Raw genomic sequence first — 22,845 nt, 5'->3', positions numbered from 1 at the left:
TGAGCAAACAAAGTTTGCGCCTGAAAATATCTTCAGGACTGGGGTAAGGTAGTACAACACCAGGAAACTCATAGCAAAGGTGGACCAAGTTAACATCACTCCTATCTCAGTATCTCCCATAATGCAAAACACATCTCCTTGCAGACCTGAGTCCTGAAGATATTTTCAGGCGCAAACTTTGTTTGCTCACACTTGGATAAAGGATTAAACTAAATTTATTATAGTCTAACCAAGTGAAAAATAAACTTTCAACATCTTTCTCTAAATCTGGAGTAATTTAATAAAAAGGTGGCATACCTTTTGGCAACTCCTATAGGTAAAGATGAACTTGCCATTGCTTCTGCCTGGTATCTCCACTTCTGGGCCTCGCTCCCACTGAAGAGATCTCAATAAAGGTCGAAACTAGTCTGGGTAGTGGCTCTTCCCTTAATGCATAACATTATACATATCTGCAAGGAGATGTGTTTTTGTTATGGGAGATACTGAGATAGGAGTGATATTAGCGTGGTCCACCTTTACTATGAGTTGACTGGTATTATACTACCGTACCCCAGCCCTGAAGATATTTTCAGGTACAAACTTTGTTTGCTCACACTTGGATAAAGGATTAAACTAAATTTATTATAATCTAACCAAGTGAAAAATAAACTTTCAACTATCAGATGCAGTTTTGTGCTTATTAAGCACCACAACATCAAACTCTTGCTCCAAAAAAAAAGATTCAATATAGCAATCTCATAGTTTCAATGTGTCCCCCTAATATGCAAAACATAACATGCTTCAACTTTTCGGTTTACCATATTCAGTCTCTTCCGATAACACTGTAATTACCATTATGATATCAAGATCATGTGGTATATAATTCAGAAATCTCTGCAATATGAGTTAATTTCTCCAGTTAATTATACTGCACATGCTTCACAGAATACTGTAAATTTCTGAATGCTGCAAACTTGACTTAAATTAAGTAAACTTATGAAAAATACTCTAAATGTAACATTCCTACCTGCATATACCGCAATTTTGTTATAGCTTTGGCTTCATTTTCTTCAACAGAAGGTGCATTGATATCCACTTTGATCATCTTTTCATACAAGTCTGATCGAGCTTTAGTATTCTGCACTTCTGATTCTAAGAATGTTCTGGAAAAAAAAAAAAAAAATTAACATTTAAACAACTTAGATCATCTTTCATACATACCATATACAAAGACATTAGAAAACTTACATAACCGAATCTCAAGAGATACGACCAGGTTAGCAAGTGAACTATAAACACATTTAAACAAGGGTGGAACTGCCTGTTAGTAATCCTAAAATTCTCATTATAATGGGAAACTGAAGAGAGTAGCAGTCAGGCAGAATATAAGAATAATATACAATATGTCAGATATTATTCATCGCATATCATTTAGATATTATTTCTTACATGCAGCCCTCTAGCAGCAGAAATCAGGCACTGGAATGTGCTTAATGTTGGTAAAGGGCTCTGGAAAAGATAAATGCTATTTGGTGTAATTAGCGATACTGCTTGAAGAATTTAAGAATGTTTGCAAAAAAAAAAATTAACATTTAAACAACTTAGATCATCTTCCATACATACCATATACAAAGACACCAGAAAATTTACCTGGCTTACCAACTTATCTTTTATTGAATTTTTGAATCCTGCTTTGAATGGAACACACGAGGTCAACCAGATGAATGACACAAAAATCAAATGGCATTAACAAGGTAGATTTCTTGAAAATGGTTCCATGTCGTGAGTGCAGTATTTATGTGTGACAAAATGTGAAAGATGTGTTTGTAAAGAGAATGAACAGTGGATGAGAGAAAGTATAGATTTGTGGAAAGTGTGATATTTTGTTAGACTGCAAGTTAATGAATGCAAAACAAACTGAAGGAATGAAAGTTAGCATGAATGAAAGAAACAGAACAAAAGCAAGCGAGATTGAGGGAGTGAAAGAATGCAAGAATGAAAACGCAAAAGTAAATTATATGGAAGCGAAAGAAGTATGAATGAGGAAACAGAAGTAAGGTGTGACAGAACAAGATGTAGTAGTGAGACTACGAGATTCTCCGTCTCAACTCGTTATTGCCAAGGTATGACAATGACGAGTTGAGACGGAGAGCCAGAATACTGAATAGTATGTTGGCAGAGTTGTGTGAGGAGAAGGGAGTGCAGTTTGTGGATGTATGGCATATATTTGAGGAAAAAATTAAATTATATAGATGTGATCGATTGCATTTATTCAAATGTTCAACAATTTTTACAGTTCACTCACTCCATAGCCATTCAGCTTTGGAGTGAGTGAACTGAAGAAACTGTTGCTAGATGAAAGTGCTGTGTGTGTGATGAAAGCAAGAGATCAGAAGTAAGAGGTGAAGTGAAAGATCAGGAAGGTGGTATTGCAGAGACTTGAGTACTTGGCAAATGGCAACAGTAGTAGTATGAGAGATGAAGAGAGAACAGGAATGCAAGAGGAACAGGAAACGCAGGGAAAGAACTTGGGAGGATAGGGAGAGAGTGGATGTTGAAAGTAGTAGTGAATGTATCTATGGGGGGGAGATGATCAGCATAGGGAGATTTTTGGCAAAGAATAGATCAGAGTGGGAGCAGGGTAGTTGAGACTGAGCAGCTGTATATGGTAACTGGTACTAAAGATGACTGGGCAGGTGTGGTGGGAAAATCACAACCAACAAGTGACTCTAGTAGGACTGGTTATATACCTAAAAGTGAACTGTGTTTATTTACAATTGCCAGGAGAATCTGAAATAAGGGAGATGAAATTGTTTCACTGATTGAGTTTATTTGTTCCAAAATAGTTGGAATAAATGAAACATGATTGAATGAAGATGATATGTTAACAGGAATAAAAATTGAAGAGTACAGTTTTTCTTGCAATGACAGAAAGGACAAGAAGGGAGGAGAGGGAGTAGTGCTGCTGATGATAGCAGTGGAAATTATGTCCACACAATGCAGACATGAAAGTGGGAAATAATGATTTGTTGGAAGTTTTTTCACTTGGCTATACTATAAATTAAAGATACTAAGAAATTATATACTTGCTTAATCCTTTATCCAAGTGTAAGCAAACAAAGTTTGCACCTGAAGTATTTTCAGGACTGGGCAACTCATGGTAAAGGTGGTATGACTTCACATCACTTGCCTTAGTATCCCATAATGCAAAGCACATCTCCTTGCAGACATGTATAATGTTATGCATTATGGGAAGGGTCACTACCCAGACCAGTTTCGACCTTTATTGAGGTCTCTTCAGTGGGAGCCAGATCCAGAGGTGATATTAAGGTTGAAGTAATGCAGAAGTCATATTTTCATATATGAGTTGCCAAAAGGTGTCACACCTTATTATTAAATCACTCTGTATTAGAGAAAGTTGTTGGAAGTTTTTTCACTTGGCTAAAACTTCCAACTTTCTCTAATCCAGAGTGATTTAATAATAAAGTGCTACACCTTTTGGCAACTCATATATGAAAATACGAGTTCTGCATTACTTCAACCTTAGTATCTGGGTCCCATTGATGAGACCTCGATGAAGGCCAAAACCGGTTGGTGGTTTGATTCCAGGGGAGCAGAGTGTTTGCTCATTTAAGGTTTTTGCTTTAGGGAGCTTTTGCGCATCCAGGGATTTGGATCCATTGGTGTGGCCTGTATTTGGTGTGTTGTGTGTCTATAGCAACATCCTACTAAATATCTTCCTGTCAACCTCCACCTCACTGTCTCAAAACCATTGTCACTATTTCCCATAAAGATACCAAGAAATTATATATTGGCTTAATCCTTTATCCAAGTGTAAGCAAACAAAGGTTGCCCCTGAAGTATTTTCAGGACTGGACAACTCGCAGTAAAGGTGGTATATGACTTCACATCACTTGCCTTAGTATCCCATAATGCAAAGTACATCTCCTTGCAGACATGTATAATGCAATGTATTATGGGAAGGGTCACTACCCAGACTGGTTTCCCTATTTAAGTGCAGGGTTACCTCTTCAAAAACTTGTGTGATCACTCAGATCACCCAACAATGAGTGACCTGAGTTGATCATTTAACTCAGCGGTGGCTCTGCTCAGTGACAGGATCCCCTACCGCAAAGCAGAACCATTTATCTTCCTTAGCTGATGCGTTTCCAGGAATACAAACGGTTCTGCTTGGCGGTAGGGGAGCCTGTCACTGAGCAGAGCCACCGCTGAGTTAAATGATCAACTCAGGTCACTCATTGTTGGGTGATCTGAGTGATCACACAAGTTTTTGGAGAGGTAACCCCTCACTTAAACAGGGAAACCAGTCTGGGTAGTGACCCTTCCCATAATACATTGCATTATACATGTCTGCAAGTAGATGTGCTTTGCGTTATGGGATACTAAGGCAAGTGATGTGAAGTCATACCACCTTTAACGCGAGTTGCCCAGTCCTGAAAATACTTCAGGGGCAAACTTTGTTTGCTTACACTTGGATAAAGGATTAAGCCAATATATAATTTCTTGGGTATCTTTACGGGAAATAGTGACAATGGTTTTGAGGCAGTGAGGTGGAGATTGACAGGAAGATATTTAATAGGATGTTGCTATAGACCAACGAATGTGGAAGGTGGCGATGAAGAAATGTATAAGCAACTTGGGTCAGTGTGCATTGGAAAGGTGATTATTATGGGTGATTTTAATTATTACACCCTCCATGGAGTTGGCACACTCATCATGGGAGGTTCATCCAACTAACAACATATCATACTGAATCTTAAAATCCTTAACACTCTCACATATTCCAGTAATGCATTCCATTCATTGACAATTCTCGATACAAATAATCAACTTCTCACACCCCTCTTCACCACACACTTACAGAACTTCCAGGTATAGTAGAGCCTCCATAGCTCAGTCAGTTTCAATGATGCCCTTTAGTTGGAAAGACCTGGGTTCGAATCCCATCTAGAATGAGAAGAACTTTTATCAGGACTTTTCAACTGAAGGTGAGTTAGACAGTCTCATATAGAAGTAGAGGGTTTTTCTCCCAGAAACTTGGGTTTTTTCATCCCTCTTAACAGGTAAACTGGCCATTAGAAAACACACAACTAACATACATGATACACTTGCCTCATAGTCTTAGTTGCTTTAGCCATAAATCTAAATAAACCAATAAACAAACCAAACCAGGGATGACCTCCAGTTCTTTCCCTTTTACCCTTTTTATAATCCTCTCTAGATTAATCTGATAAAATCCCCTCACTTAACTTAAATGTCTATTATATCACCTCTTTTCCTCCTATCCACCAAACTCTGCAGTCCACATTCTTCAATCTCTCTCTCTCTCTCTCCATAGCCAACATTCTGTAGTCCTGATACTGTCTTAGTCACTCTTCTCTGGATCCTCTCCAATGGTTCCATGTTATTCAAAACCAGGTGGCCAAATCTGAGCATAATGTCCAAGTATGGGCTGACCACTGCTTCATGTTAGAGTACTTCTTATCATAGTGGCACTACAATGTACAGCTTTTGCAATACTCTGCAAGTGTTGCAAAGACTCCTATCACTCCCAAATCTCGCATCCTATCACTCCCAAATCTGCAAGTGTTGCAAACACTCCAAAATGTAACACCTTGCACTTATTAAAGCTACAATTAAAGCTACAACCCCCACTTCCTTTGTCCAAGTAAAAAGTTTATTCAAATCTTCTTGAAGGGCATCAGCAATGATACTTATAATTCTCCTCAACTTTGCATCATCAGCAAACAAATGAAGATCCCAAGTCAGTCCACATGATATACTGCATCATTTACAAACAAGTTAAACAGCAGGGCCAAGAACAGAAAGCTAGGATATGTCACTGGTTACTCACCTTTGAGACACTACTCCATCATACACAACTTGCTGGTATTGTTCAGAGAGCTAATCTCTGATCCATCTAACCAATATACTATCTATTCCCATCCTCTGCAGTTTGTACACCAGTTTATCTATCAAATGCTTTAGTAAAGTCCAAGAATATCACCATATATGATTTTTCCCTTATCTAACACTGTCATCTTATAAAATGCAAATAAATTACTAAAACGAGATCTACCCTTCACAAATCCATGCTGACCATCATAAATATTATGTCAATCTTGTATTCTATTCCTAATCAATTTCTCCAGTACCTTGACTACAGCAGCAGTTATACAGTCTGGTCTGTAATTGGAAGCTTCTGTCCTAGAACCATGCTTATGAATTGGTACTATTTTACCTTCTTTCTATTCCTTAGGAATCCTACCCACTTCAAGACTTTCATTAAATAACCAGGTCAAGGGCATTGCTTACTGTTGTGCGCATTCCTTAAGAATACATGGTGATATGTCATCCATTCCCATGCCCTTATTAATATCTAACCAATCAATACCTGATACACCTTAGATTCTTTCATTTCCAATTCTCCTAATACATGCATGACATCATTTACACCTGTATGATATAGGCTGATAAAGTGTTCTTTCAATAATTCCACTATATCCTTTGCAACTGTTATTCTGCTGCTATGACTATCCACTAATATCAACCTTCCATAATTAATTTTTCTCTTGCTTGCCATATAGCAGAAAAATTCCTGAAGTTAATCTTGGCCTGACCAGCCAATCTCTTTGCATACTGCACCTTTTCTTTCTTTACCATGCTCATTACCTTCCTAGCCTGCACTTTATACTATTTATAGATCCAATCACCACCAACTGTCTTGTACCTTCTCCATAGCATTTTCTTTTCCAACAGAGATTGCTTGATTTCAGTGTTTATCCATTTCACTCCTATTCTATTTACTTGCTTAATCCTTGGTATGCAGTTATACATTGCTTGTGTCAGATACTGTCATATGAATTTCCTTGCAATGCCAACATCTTTTCTGCACAGCTCATCTATTGATGCTAGCTGACTACAGAGCTTTCCATAATCACCTACTTTATACTTCCACTCATCTGTTTTTGGCAGTAACCTTTTCTTGTTTCACCACTTTCCAAATAAGAACCTCATGATCACTCACCAACTGGCAACAGTCGATATATCATTATTGTTGAGATTATTAAAGTACCGTAGTTTATTAGAATTTTTTCATAAGCTTCTTTACATTTGTGCTCATATCAGGTCTTGGTGTGACATAATAAACAAGTGCCTTTCCAGCAGTGGCGGCTCATACATAAGCACTGCGACACTGCAGCACCCCAAGGAAAAAATGAAAAAATTAAATTTTGTGTTTATAAATAATAACAATGCTTACAACATTATATAAATGCAATACAACATGTTAAAGGTTACAGCTTATGTTTTGACATTGATTGAATAGTTCATAATTGGAATTGTTCGATTAACACTTTAGATTACGAAACAAATGCACTGCGATCTAACGCAGTGCATTTATCACGTTAGGCTTTATCAGAATTATCACGTTAGGCCAATCGTAGCTAGCCTCGCTGATATTCGTTTGTGCTTCTCATTGCACGTTACAAGTGATTCCGACACTGTTCATTTGGGCAGTGTATTGTATGCTTGTGCACGTTATTTCTGTGAGATTCGAAATTTTTATTTATTAATAAATTGGTTACTGATTAGGAAAAAAAAATTTTTTTTTATTTTGTATATGCAGCACCCCCACTTAAAATTTTCACCGGCCACCACTGCTTTCCAGTCAATTCTATGTAGTATCCAGGCATGATTACAAAAGTTAGGTTTACCATAGTTTATATTTAATATGTTGTTTATGTTCCTTTTTCTGCATAAGAATATCAGGCATCCAATTTCATCTTTACAAGATAAGTTACACTTGTATTGAATACGTACACTCCATGGAGGGTCTGATTGGATTTGTGTAGTATTGTTTATTTTATCCAATATTCCTTTAATATATCTAACAACTTCAGTTTTATTATAATCTAGTTGAGTTTTAATTTTAGGTGTAGTCTTGTGAAGAATTTTGTTGATAGTATTTCTGCAATAGCCACTTCTTAAGTATTGCTGATGATTTTTACTTCATACTTATGTGCTTGCTTGTTATTAAAGCAACTGTTTCATAGTTGTATTTCTTAGTTTGTTGATGACACCCCTAGCTTTTGTGTTGGGTGGTGAATGAGTTTGTGTATATATTAGCCGGTATGTATATGCTCATAGAAAGCATCCCAAAGACCTGTCACCAGCTTCTCACCATTCTCTGACTCCTCTCCACCACCACCTCCTGGTTCCCAAGAAACCTAAGTGACCAGATTTGTAGAAATCATAGCCTTATAGAGATAAAAGCCTCCATATCTTTATTTGTTAGAGCTATTTTGCAAAATTAGTATTAGTATTACTTTCAAGCCTCCATGGAGTCCAAAGACTTATCATGGGAGGTCGAATACTTGCAGACCACAATAACTATCATACCTTGCTAATAAGGTATGATACAAATAAGGCTTAATTAGCACCTTATAGCCTTTACCTTATATGTTAGCATTCTTCACATTATAGCAGCAATTTTTTGGATAATCCTTAAACTTTCACAATGAGTCCCCTGAACTTCAGTTCCCTATCTTTCAACAGCTCTACTTTTCTTCAAGAGATGGAGGAAACAAGAGATCTTGAGAGATAGGGAACTAAAGTTCAGGTGACTCATTGTGAAAGTGACTCATCAGGACTTCAATTTGGTAAACCTCATTCTATATTCTCTGGCCAAAGTGCATAACTACACTTGGCAACAGACATCCCCATTCTTCAGTTCAAAGCACCAACCTATTCAAATCCTCTTGTAACAATAACATCAGAATTTTCTTATGTTACTCTTCTTAATTTAGCATTATCAGCAAACAACTGACTATCTCCTTTCACACCATGAACTATATCATTGATATATAGTTAAACAACAGTAGTTCCAGAACAGACCCATGTGGCACACCCCCACTCATCTTTCTTTTTTTGGGACACTGCACCTTCATACACAATTCTCTGGCTTCTCTCTGTCAACCATTAATTTTTTGCTTATATATTAAGTATTTATAACACATAGTTGTAATATTAACAATAAAGATTCTACATATTTTTTGTATAATGAATAACTAATGTATATATTAATAATATATACATTAGTTATTCATTATACAAAAAAATATGATAATTTACAGCTGCAGTTGAATGAAATTAACTTTTATAAATGTAAATATATATAATAAATTATATATAAATTAAATTTAATGTACAGTACTCCTCCCTTATCCACGGGGAATACGTTCCAAGACATTCCACAGATACCTGAAACCACAAATAGTACTGAACCCTACATGCATTATGTTTTTTCCTATACATACATACCTATGATAAAGTTTAATTTATAAATTAGGCACCAGTGGCAGCCCATGAAGCTTTAAGTGGGGGTGCTGCCTATACAAAATAATTTTTAAAAATTCTTTTTTTCCTAATTAGTAACCAATTTATTAATAAATAAATCTGAAGATTTATTTATTAATAAATTGGTTACTGATTAGGAAAAAAAGAATTTTTTTAAAATTATTTTGTATAGGCAGCATTCCACTTAAAGCTTCACGGGCCACCACTGTTAGGCACATTAAGAGATTAACAACAAGTAATAATAAAATAGAACAATTATAACTGAAGTTAGCCGATCTCATATGGAGGTAGCAGGGTTTTTTCTCCCGGAAACTCGGGTTTTTTTCATCCCGCATACAGACACGGCCATTCAGAACACACGCAATTTACAGACAAAAAATACTAGTTGTTGTGGTGGTGGGCGGTAGATGGCATTGATGGAGATGATTCGTAGTAGAGGTTCGGTGTAGTGGTTGAGACAGTTGTAAGTGTCCTCCCGCGATGAGTCTTCGGACTCCTTGGAGGTGTCAGGAATAATAATAACAACATACTGTAATAAAAGTTATCTGAATGTAAATGGAATCTTAGCAACCTCAGTAACGGTTTTTTTTTTTTTTACATTTTTTTAGGCTTCTGTTTGGCATATCCAAATTGCCATAATCACTACTCTTGCACATTATTATTAAGTAAAGTAATAAGAGTTACTTGAACACAAGCACTGCGATACCATGACAGTCTATCTGATAACTGGAAACTACTCAGAACAGTGCGCAATTCCAGACATTCTTGATTTCTGAAAGGCTGCAAGGTGCATGTAGCTTTTTCCACCTTTGCAACGAGTTGTCCTGGTGTTGGACTACCTCTGGGATTAGCTGAGTTGTCTATTACTAAGAGAAAGAGCCATACGGCTTCATTTTGGCGATGTAAAATTAAATAGGCAAAGTTAATATTAGATCCAACATTATTTCAAAGCTGAATTTTGTAGAAATTGACCTGAGAGCTTATAGGAATACAATCATTGACATCCCCAAGTTGCAATACCTACTTGACTTAAGCAGCTAAGTCAACTTAGGAATGTCGATGATTGTATTCCAGTAAGCTCTCAAGCCAACTTATGAAACTTTCATAGTTTCTACAAACATTCAGCTTTGAAATAATGTTGGATCTAATATCCACCTTGCAAATTAATTATAAATTGTTTATTTCCAGAATATTCCATTTAATATATCTTTGGACCGGGGTTGACCACGGATAACTGAAACCGCATATAAGGGGGGGGGGGAACTACTGTATTTAAATATTGTAGTTATAATAAACTATTTTTTTTTTTGTGTTGATCCTAGTTGAGGCGTAATGTCTCAGCTTGCATCCTCGAAGCTTTCTATTGGCTTATCTGAGGATGACACCAGTTAGTTATTATTTATTGGTTTGATTGCTGTGTGTTGAAAGTAAACTGATACTTGATAGATTTGATATTTGCCACAGCCATAAGATAAGAAACTCGTTCACACGAATGAACATATGCACAACACACACGATATAATTAGAATGCCATGACACATCACTGAACTGAAAAGCAGAACTAAGATATTGCATTTTATTAAGTCTGTAAGGTGTGTAGCTTGCATATTCCTCATTCACAGTATGTCCTTAGAACCCTTTTTAGGCTACTGTAGTTTGTAAAGTTTCTGTATTCAAAAAGGTAGTTTATCATATCTGGAATATAGAAGCTTTAAGTGGCCTTTCTGTAGTGATTATTATATTTATATGTGATATAATTAATTGTCTGAGGTCTTGTTATACAGTATATATTTCTGGAAGAATTACGTCTTAACCTGTACAGTTTCCTGGTTATTGTCCAGTGTTTGTTTTGTAGATGACTTCTGTGGCTATTCCAGTTTCCTTTACATGCATCAAGGTAAATTTCAAGGCATCATATTATTTCGACCTGAGTGATGATAGTAGTTTTACGGCTCTGTGTGTTTTGTATGTTGGATGGTTTATATATTAACTAGTTGACTCAGTGGACAGATGTCTATATATACCGCATTTTCTGGCATATAAAACGCACTTTTTTCTTTGAAAATAGGTCTGAAAAAACAGGGTGCGTCTTATATGCTGATACTCAGTTTTTTATCTTTCATTTCTGGAAATTTTCTCTGTTCCGAGTTGCACGATTTCTTTCTTGCTTCCTTGCGGTGTGTGAGAGCATTTCAGTTACGTTAGTTATGTATTCTAGTTACTGGAATACATTGTAGTAATCCAGTTATGGATAGATAACGTTTAGTCTAGGCACTCTGGCAGACTGTTGAAGAAGCCTGCCCTGCTAGTATGGGATCAATTTCGTTCTCACAGAACAGAAGATGTTAAAAATAAACTGAAGGAATTGAAAACTCAGTTAGCTGTAATTCCAGGAGGTCTAACTAGTCAGCTTCAACCTTTAGATGTCTGTATTAATAAACCATTTAAGGGATTTATGAAGGAGAAGTGGAACACTGTATCCAGAAGACTGCTGGATGCAGTCTTCAGATTTTGAGGTTACGCCATCAGGAAGAAGCCTAGCATTTCGGACGTTTGTGAGTGGGTCAAAGCTTCATGGGATGCTGTGAAAACTGAGACAGTGGTTAAATCATTTAAGAAGTGTGGCATTAGTAATGCACTGGATGGTACAGAGGACAATTTGTTGTATGAGGACACAGATTCTTATTTAGAAGTTTCAAGTGTCTCTTCATTTAGCTCTGGAGATGAATTTCTGGGTTTTTAACGAAGAAGATTAAAAGGTGGATACTCTTTCCTAGTTAGATTAGATATGTGTTGAAAGTAGACCTACTTATTACTTTATATTTGAAATACTGTAAATTCATTATAATATTCAGTGATAAAGTTTTTTTTACTAAAAAATGTGTACAAAAAAGGGGGACGAGTCTTATACACAGCCAATACGGTAATTAATTTTGTCTTATCAAAGTTTAAGGGTATGGAGTTTTTGGTGAGCCAGTGAGTGAGCAGGTTTATGTCATATTGCATGTTTGTTTGGGCTATGCTTGAATTATTATGGATGTATACTATAATTGCATCATCAGCATTTGGATGATGAATAGAGAGAATTGGGGAGAGAATAGCTCCCTGTGGCACTCTATAGGCTACTGGTAACTCTCTACTATGGATTGACCTGATGTGTGCGATTTCTTTTCTATTTTGAAGGTAGTTTCTAAACCTCATGTACAGAGGCCCAAATAATCCAACATGTGCTTAGCTTTTTCCTAATAAGGTTTCATGTATGAGTGTGTCAAATGCTTTAGTAAAGTTGATAAACACTACTATGACAATTTTGTTTTTATCTAAGGCAGCATTAATTACATCTATAAAATCTTCCAGGAGAGATGTTCCGTTATTCTTCTGAAAAATAATAATAACTGACTTTGTTAATTGGAAAGTAGGAGCTGATACTTACGGCATAAGCAATCTTGGTCAGAGCAAAGAAAGGGGTATAATGACTAAAATCAACATATTCCTTTTAAGGCAAAAGCATCATACTGGAATAAATAAAGATATACTGTGTTTTAACATCTATGAATATACGGTACCCAGCTTTTTACTTGAAATGCAAAGCGTAAGGGGAAACAATGTCAGTTCTATTACCTAGTTTCACTGACTTTTGACCTGAGATAAACTTAGTTGCATAATAAAGCTTCAAAAAGTTCATATTTTTTTTAATGCATTTTTTGATCACTAGCAGACAGCACCTTTCAAATTTGGTTTTCTTCAAGTGGGAAGTAGGAAACTTGTGATACTTATCACTGTTTGTTGAAAGTTTATTAAAAGAAAGACAAATTAGTGATGGCATTTATTTTAATGCTTCATTAATGCATGATTCCATTTAGGGCTTTTGTTCTAACTGAAATAATTTAGATTTAGTGATAATGCCTAATCATGCTTAAAGTTTTTGCAAGCAATTCCACATGTCATGGTTCAAATCTCCCACTAAAAAAAAAAATATTATTATTATTATATGAGCACCTCCATGGTCTTCAGACTCCATGGTAGCTTGGAGGTAATATTATTATTGCATGGACACCTACATGGAATTCTAAGACTCATCATTAAAGACCAAATTATCAACACAATATCTATCATACCTCTCCTTGAAATCATTAACAGACACAGCTCTCACAACTGACTCCGAAAACTCATTCCATTTATTCATCACTCTCCAAGTGATAAATCTAGTCCTTGCTAACAACACTCTTACCAAACTTCCAGGGATTACCTCTTGTTCTCGTTCCCTCTAGCCTAGTGCTGAAACATTTCCCTGCACGAATTCTATAAAATTCTTTAAGTAACTTAAACGTTTCTATCATATCTCACCTTTTTTTTGCCTATCAATCAACTTTTGCAATGAACATAATTTCAAATCTATCCTCATACGAAGCATTCCACAGACTGTTCACCATTTTGGTCACTAGCCTCTGGATCATCTCCACCACTTTCCTCAACTCCAGGAAACCCAGGTGACCAGACCAGAGCACAGTGATCCAGATATGGTTGTAACAAGGCTTTATAAAGGGGAATGATAACTCTCTTATTTCCTTTTTCATTTCTATTTTGTATGAACATAGCTCTTACTCTATCATCAATAGCATTCCCACCCCTTCCTCCCTTTTTACTCTTTGTATTTTAATGAAACACATAATACAGTGGAACCTTGGTTGTCAAATTTAATTCGTTCCTGAAGGCTGTTCGGAAACCGAATTGTTCAAAAACTGAAACCATTTTCCCATAAAAATTAATGTAAAATGGATTAATCCATTCCCGAACACCAGATGATTGTTTATTTAAACCTTTACAACAGTACTTCATGCATAAGATTGTATACAAACATAATGAAAATGCATAAAATCTTACACAAAAAGAATAAACACAATAAATAGATAAAATATAGACGAAAATTGATCGAATCTTTATTTTTGAGTATTGTGCAGATCGTTGATTTTGCCATACCAAACTGCATAGCAAGATCCAAGACACAAACGCCATTTTGATGTTTGAATACGATTTCTTTTTTCATCTTTATCGTGGTTCTAACAACTTTTCTTTTTACTTTGCTGCTATCACTATTCTTTCTGCAGCCCCATGGTGGCTTAATTAATAATAATTGATGCAAAAAAAAAAACCAACAAAACACAAAGAAAATCAAGAAAACTCTATACAAATTCGAGCAGGTGTCTGCACTGAATGAAGGCTGCCGCTTAACTGACGCTTTCCCGCCTGACAGCTCAGCACGCAGAGCACGTGGTTGCCGTTTGCCTCTTCGGGAACCAAAATTCTGTTCGGAAACGGGAGTGTTTTTTGTTTGGAAAATATGTTTGGGAACCGAACTGTTCGAGAACAGAGACATTCGACAACTGAGGTTCCACTGTACTCTTGAATCTCTATTCCTATAAGGATGTCATCCTCATTCAATCATGTCTCACTTATTCTAACAATTCTTGAATGAAGAGACTCAATTAATGCAACTATCTGACAATCATCGAACTGCCAAAGAAATACATAACAGCATTAATGTGTGTGAATGTATTAAGAATGCCAAAAGGCTGAATAAGGTAGGTGTAAAATGGATGAATGAGGGACTTAAGCATGAAATCTCGAAGAAGAAAGTACTTTGGAGATAGTACAGGATGAATAATGATTATAATTAGTTACATGGAGAGTATAAAGAACAATCCAAGAGAGCTCAGTTAGTAAAGAAAATAAAATTGCAGTATGAACAGAAATTGGCAAATCAGACGATCTTTTTTTTTTAAGATACGTGGCAAGTAGAAGGAAGAAGAAATCATGGTAAGATAATGTTAATGGGTGAAAATTGTAGAATGGTAACTGCTGCAGAAGACATTGTTGAGGTATTCAGTGATCAATTTATAAGAGTGTTTCATCCTGATCAGAGTGGGATCATGAAGAACTTAAGTGTAGAGGACATACGAGAAGATGGTTTATTTGAGAGTGAGCAGGAGGTATTTGAGGAAATAAAATAACCTTCATGTCAATAAGATTTGATGCTATACCACCACACATATTAAGGGAATGTTCTAGGTAATTGGAAGTAGCATTGGCCTGTCTGTTTAATAAGAATTTTACAATAGTACAGGTTCAAAGGGAGTGAACAGAAGGTAAAATTGTTCCACTATATAAAAGTGGTGATAACGTGAGAAGTAGAATACAGAAATGGATTGATAACAGCAGTATTATCTGTGGTTATCAGTGTGGGTTTGTTAAAGGGAAATCATGCTTTACTAACTTATTGATTATAACAAGGTGTCAAATATGATAGACAGGGGAAATGCATATACAGGTGGTGTACTTGGATTTTGCAAAAGCTTTTGATAAGACTGCCACATGACAAGCTGTTAAATAAATTGAAAGAGATGGGACTGTATAAAAGAGATCCGAGTTGGATTAGTGACAAGCAGTCAGATATTATTATTATTATTACCACCCCAAGACCTCATGGAGTCAAAGACTCATCTGGGAGGTCCTTTTATCACACACACACACACACACACACACACACACACACACACACACACACACACACACAGCTCATCATACCATGTTTTAAACACATTCAAACTCTTTGCAGACACCACATTCTCAGGCAAGGCATTCCAATCATTCACAACTCTGCACAAAAAAAACCTGCCTCTCACTCCCCCACTCACACCCTCTTTATACAGTTTCCAGGAATGCCCTCTGGTTCTCCCCCCAATCTCCCACTATTTTCTATAGAACCACTCCAGCATTGATCCTATAACAACCCCTTAATAACTTGTAGGTCTCTATCATATCTCCCTTCTTCCTCCTGTTCACCAGACTCTGCAAGTTGCATCTTCTCAATCTTTCCTCATACTCGACATTCCAGAGGTCAGAAACTTCCTTAGTCAGTCTCCTTTGGACCCTTTCCAACACCTCTACATCCTTCTGAAAACCCGGTGACCAAATCTGAACACAATAGTCCATGTGTGGCCTAATCAAAGCCTTATACAATGGAACAAGAATCTCCCTACTTCTACACATCAGTGTCCTCCACATCATTCCCAGAAGCCTTTGTGTTGTCTTCACAATTTTGGCGATGTGTCCCCTAAATTTTAGATCCTTATCCACTATCACCCCTAGATCTCTTATTTCCTCTACCTCCAACAATATATTCTCACCAAGCATAAATTCTGCATCCCATCCATGTTTTCCAAATTTTAAAACCTTACATTTTGCAACATTGAACTCTCATCCCATTTCCATGCCCAATCACTCAATCTATTCAAGTCTTCCTGTAAGGCCACAACATCTTCACTACACTTCATGGTTCATCCCAACTTTGCATCATCTGCAAACAACTGAATATCTCCATCCAAGTCTTCACCTATATCATTAATATACAGGTTAAACAGCAATGGACCTAAAACGGACCCCTGACACACTCCACTAGTGACCTTCCTTTTCCTGGATATCGCTCTCCCATACACAACTTGTTGATACCTATCAGACAGCCAGTCTCCAATCCAATGCACCAATCTAATATCCAACACCATCTGCTTGAGTTTGACTGTCAACCTATCATGAGGTACTCTATCAAAAGCCTTTGCAAAATCCAAGTATATTATGTATCCTTTTCCTCTGTCCAAGGAAGCAGTCACTATATTGTAATAAGTAAGTAGATTACTAAAACATGACCTTCCTTTAGCAAATCCATGCTGTCCATCAAAGATAATACCATTGTTATCAACCCAACTCTGGATCCTAGTTCTCAAGCTTCTCCAACAACTTAACCACAACACCTGACACACAGATAGGCCAATAGTTTGATGCTTGAGTTCGATCACCTCCTTTACGAAGTGGCACAATCTTGCCTTCCTTCCACTCCTTAGGAACTTGACAGAGTACAAGACTCATATTAAAAAAATATGTCAAGGCAGGTGTCAACTCCCTGGCACATTCTTTCAGAATATCTGGTGATATATTATCAAGTCCCACAGCCTTATTAACATCTAGTTTACTCAACTCCCCATACACCTCTTGCTCACCTACTGTCAGTCTCTCCTCCCCATCATCTCCTGCTCTCAATCCCTCCATGAAGTCACATTCACAAGATTGAAAGATCTTTATGAACTGCTCATTAAGTATCTCCACCACACATTCTGCATCAGCTGTCTTTATACCATTTTCTCCAATCAATGTCATCCTTCCATAATCATTCTTTCTTTTGCTGGCTATATATCAAAAGAACTCCTTAGGATTCTTTTTGGCGTCATTAGCTAACTGCTGTTCATACCTCTCTTTAGCTACCCTCACCAACCAAGTCACCCTCCTTGCCTGAACTTTGTAGACCTGATGGAATTGGTTATTTCCACTTCTCTTATGCTGCCTCCACAATGCCCTTTTTCTCTGTATCGCATGCTTAATCTCTTTATTCATCCATCTCACACCCACCTTATTTAACCTTCTCACCCTTGGAATACATTTAGCCATTGCATCTACTAAAGAGTTTTTGAAAATCCCCCAAGCTGCATTGATCTCTTTTCCAGCTAACTCCTCATTCCACGCTACACTTGCAAGCTGTCTCCTGAGCTCTTCATAATCACCCCCCCCTTGTAGTTCCCCATATACCCTTTTCTCACAGAGGTCACTGCACTGCTGGCAACCACCCAGGTAATCACCTCATGGTCACTCTCACCAATTGGTGGATGATTTGACGCCTCATTTATAATTACATCCTCTGATGAGATGACCAAATCCAAGACCCTCAATCCTCGTGTGCCCTCTGTTACATACTGTCTGAGGTAATTATCCCTCAAAAACTCAAAAAACTCATTTTCTTTACTTCCAGCTGCTATCTCATCATTCCAGTCTATATTGCCATAATTAACCCACAACGATCACCCTTTTCTTATTTACTTGGCTAATTTCATTGTACATTTCATTATCACCACCATCCACATTACCTGGTCTATAACAACATCCAACCAAGTATTTGATTCCAATCACCTCTATCTCACACCATACTGCCTCAAAACCACTGGCACTATTTCCCTCTTACATCTCTACCTTATATGGACATAACTCTTTCTCTATCATCAATAGCACTCCCCCTCCCTTTCTACCCCTCCTGTCCTCACGAATATAGGTATTCGTGAGGACACAAGATAGGTATCCAGAAAGTTGTATATGGGGATGCAGTATCCCAAAAGAGGAAAGTCACTAGTGGTGTACCAGAGGGGTCAGTTTTGGGACCATTGTTGTTTATATGGAGCAGATGGGTATAGATATAGGGTTGGTGAGATGGATAAGAGGGTGGTTGAAGGAGAGATATCAAAGAGTGGTTTATTCAGGAGTGGAGTCTAAAAGACGTCTTGTGACTAGTGGAGTGCCACAGGGCTCTGTTCTTGGACCACTGCTTTTCAATTTGTTCATCAATGATATTGGAAAGGATCTGAGAGGAAGTGTTCACTTGTTTGCTGATGATGCAAAGTTGGGTAGAGCAATTGTGAGTGCACAAGATGTCAAAATTTTACAGGATGATTTGGATAGTTTGGAGGACTGGGCTAGGAAAAATGGATGTGAATTTAATGTGGCAAAGTGTAAGGTTATGCACTTTGGGGTGAAAAGAATAGCAGCAGTATATCGCATTGGTGGAATCATACTCCAGGAGATTGATGAGGTCAGGGATTTGGGAGTGTTGGTGGATAGGGAGTTGAAGTTTAGGGGGCACATTGCAAAAGTAACTAAAACAGCTCACCAAATCACTTGGCTTCTGAAAAATACTTTAACATGCAGAGACGAACGAGTTGTTGTTCCTCTGTATCGAGCCTTGATAAGACCCCATCTGGACTTCTGTGCCCAGCTATGGGCACTAGGGTTTCTTCATGATGGGGAGGAAGTGGAGAGGGTCCAGAGACGAGTGACCAAGATGATAGCAGGTCTGTGGAATGAACCTTATGAGAATAGGTTGAAGATTTGTGGGTTGCAGAAATTGGACGATAGGCGAAGGAGGGGTGATATGATTGAGACATTCAAATTACTGAAGGGTTTTTATAAGATTGATCCAGAAGATATTTTTGAAAATATGACTGGTGGTGGGAGGACTAGGGGCCATGCATGGAAGCTGGGCAAGAGCGTGGTTGACAAGGGTGTTAGAGCTAGGTTCTTTACTTGGAGAGTGGTAAATGAGTGGAATAAGCTTCCAGAGTCTGTTGTGGGTGCTACGACCGTGAATGAGTTCAAGGCGAGGTATGATAGATACTGTGTGAATGTTGAATAGTTGTTCTTGACATGATGTTAGGGCCTCCCTCGATGAGTCTGTCGACTCCTTGGAGTTTCCTGAAACAATAATAATAATAATAATAATAATATTAATGATATTGGGATGTGTTTAACTAGTGGTATGCAGCTATCTGCAGATGATGCAAAATTGGGGAGAGCAATGCAGAGTCAAGCAGATGTTATGACCTCACAGGAAGACTTGAAGAGATTGCATAAATAGGCAGGTAAGTGGCTATCAATTCAATGTTGCAAAGTGTAAGGTTTTGAGATTTGGTAAGCAATGATGGGGTGCAAAGTACACACTAGGTGAGGAAACATGAGGAATCCACATGAGCCCTTGATCAGGCCTCATATGGATTATTGAGCACAGGTTTGATTGCAGAATTTTCATGGTGATGAGGATATGTTAGAAATGGTCCAGAGAAGATTCATAAAAGTGGTCAGTGGTCTTTGGAATGGGGAGTATGAGGACAGATTAAGAGAATGTAAACTGCAGAGCCTCGTGAATAGGAGGAAGGAGAGAGAGTATGATCGAGACATATAAGCTAGTCCGGGTTTATGAGGTTGACATGGAAGAGATTTTTAATAGAATGGGAGTGTGTGTGTGGGGAAGGGGGGGGGGTAGAACAAGAGACCATCACTATAAACTGTATAATAGAGGGTGTGAGCAGAAGGTTCTTTGCATGGAGAGTGGTTGGTGAGTGGAATGCATTGCCTTAGTGTGTTGTGATTGTAGACACATTGAATCACTTTAAAGCATGGTTGGATGAGCACTGTGTGCAATAGTATATACCTCCCATGATGAATTTTTGACTCAATGGTGGTCAGATAATAATTTCATTTCCCCTTGTTTCTTGCACTTCTAGCATTTGTATACAAACATAACAGCTCATTCCTGGATCGATAGCAAGTTTCACTTATACCACTTATTAGATGCGACTTCTCCATACTTAACTCGAGCCATTTCTTATTCTCCTTATTCATCTTAGAACCTTCTTCAAATCCAACAGTTTTCTATTGATCCCAGGTCATTCCCTTCCCTTTTTGTCTACACACTCATTCACATCCTTTTGGAGCATCAACCTTTCTCAAGTTGTGTTCCCCTGTCCACCCTGAGCCTTTTCATTTCCCTGTTTGTCTTGTACATTTGTTCTCTCATTCTCTATACTCATGCTACCCACTTCTTCATTCATAACCACCACTTCAACTCTCCTTTCTTACCCTCCCACTCTTTCACATCACATCTTACTTGATCAGATTCATTCTCTGTACTCATTTCTCTACCTCCAGCAGCAGTCTCTCCAAATGACTCGCACCAAAACTTCAAATGAAGTCCATCACTCTTATACAGTTCAATTCATCCCACACATGTACAAACTGCACTCCTTTCTCCTCGCACATTTCTGCTAACATATCATTCCCAATCTTTGCTCTCCACCTCATTTCATCACTGTCATACCTGGGCAACAACTGACTACTTTGCCTATTGCACTATTATTTTTTTTATCCTTCTCAACAACCTCCTGATATCCAGTCTTACACATTCCTTGTTCCCAGTCAAGTCATTTGTCCCTATTACCACTACGAACTCTTTTGCTCTCTTATTCCTCATATCAAACACCTCAATCACTCTGTTCATTTTATCTCCAGGAAAATAAACTTTTTGCATCTTCTTGTTTGCTACACCTCTAATAATCGAATCCCCATAAAATGCCACTCACAGGTCTTTTATTACCTCTCTCATACCAATATCATTCATTTTCACCATTTTCACTTTTTCATACATATTGCGAATTCTCTTAATTTCACTCCACGTGCATTTCATCTCTTGCCTCATCTTAACCAATTTGGCTTTCAAATCTTGCATCACCTTTTCACTCTCATCCTATATTTTCACTCTCATCTCTATTTTATTGCCAGCCATACACACTTATTCGCTGTCAACACTGCTCACCACCTTACCTTTAATTGCAGTCTGTTTTTCAACTTCCGCTACGTGCTTATCACTTTCGTCTACCAATGTACGATAGAGATGTACAAGCTGGTAAGGGGTTGTTATAGGATTAACAGATTTTTTTTTATAAAATGGTGGGAGAACAACAGGTCATCCCTGGAAGCTGTATAAGAAAAGTGTGAGCAAGGGAATGAGAAGCAGATTTTTTGAATGGACAGTGGTGATTGATTAGAATGCATGGTCTGAGAACATGGTGTGCAGAGAATTTGAATATATTTAAGGCACGGTATGATGAACTGTGTGTATGGCAAAGGTGATCCTCCACGATACGTTTCTGACTCCATGGGAGGGGGGGGGGTGACTTGGGATAACAATAATAAAGTTCTTTTCAATATAAGGCATACTTGAACAGTTTGAATCTACTGTATAGTTAGTATTATAAGTATGGTTGGCCAAACCAAATCTGTCTTCTTTTGTGGTCAACATTGCAACATGTTTCTTTCTTACCTCAAATCCACATGTATGATAAACCAGCTGAGCATGGAATTCTATATACTCCTGGGTATTTGCAAAAAGGTGTGCAATCTTTAGGGGAACTCAGGAGACTACAAAGAATTTGAATTGGTTTAAGAGTTACTCTGATATTGTCATCTTTAAAAAGAGATGATATTTTAATTAATAGAACTGAGTATATGGTATTGTGATAGTCTTTGTATTGGATATTTTGGTTATTGGAAGCAATAGAGTTCGAAAATCCTGCCAACTGTTTTCTTGGAGTAACCATTGAGAAAAAAAAAAAAACAATCTGAAGTTCTAGTGTTCTTTCGAAACTTAGAATCCAAAACCTGCAACAATTTATCCAACTCAGAAACCTACTATCAAATTTATATACAAGTTTGAAAAAGATGAAAAAACTCACTTTTCTTTATCAGAAAAAAAACTTGAGAAGTGATGATACTGTTGAAGTGTATTATAAACCTGCACATACAACATGTTATCTTCATGCTCCATTCCTTCACCATCTTCCTCAAAAATTAGACATCATGCAACCCCTAAAGAGCAGTTTCTATTATACAAAATGATGATCAACTCAAAACAGAACTCCACACACTATTTTTTTTTCTTTTTTTGCTTGGTGAGCAAAAAAAAAAAAAAAACCTCTAGATTATAAAGAACCAAATAAAGAATATCATTGATCTGTATTTCTTTCTAATAAACTTTCAACAAAGTGGTGTAAATATCAC

General features: G+C 37.3%; 1 protein-coding gene across 1 annotated transcript in view; it reads right to left on the bottom strand.

Moving 5' to 3' along the window:
• Positions 1–22,845, bottom strand: part of LOC150109589 (inositol-trisphosphate 3-kinase homolog) — a 308,848-nt gene that overhangs the window by 58,554 nt on the left and 227,449 nt on the right. Inside the window, exon 6 of the mRNA XM_090409129.1 lies at positions 1,007–1,142. Within this exon, the coding sequence (XP_090265255.1) occupies positions 1,007–1,142 (136 nt within the window). The remainder of the gene's footprint in view (positions 1–1,006; positions 1,143–22,845) is intronic.

The sequence above is a fragment of the Typopeltis vanoorti genome, chromosome 2, assembly GCF_054136105.1.
Source record: "Typopeltis vanoorti isolate ZY-2024b chromosome 2, IOZ_Tvanoo_1.0, whole genome shotgun sequence".
Classification (NCBI taxonomy): Eukaryota; Metazoa; Arthropoda; class Arachnida; order Uropygi; family Thelyphonidae; genus Typopeltis; species Typopeltis vanoorti.
This window is presented reverse-complemented; position numbering and strand designations above follow the sequence as displayed.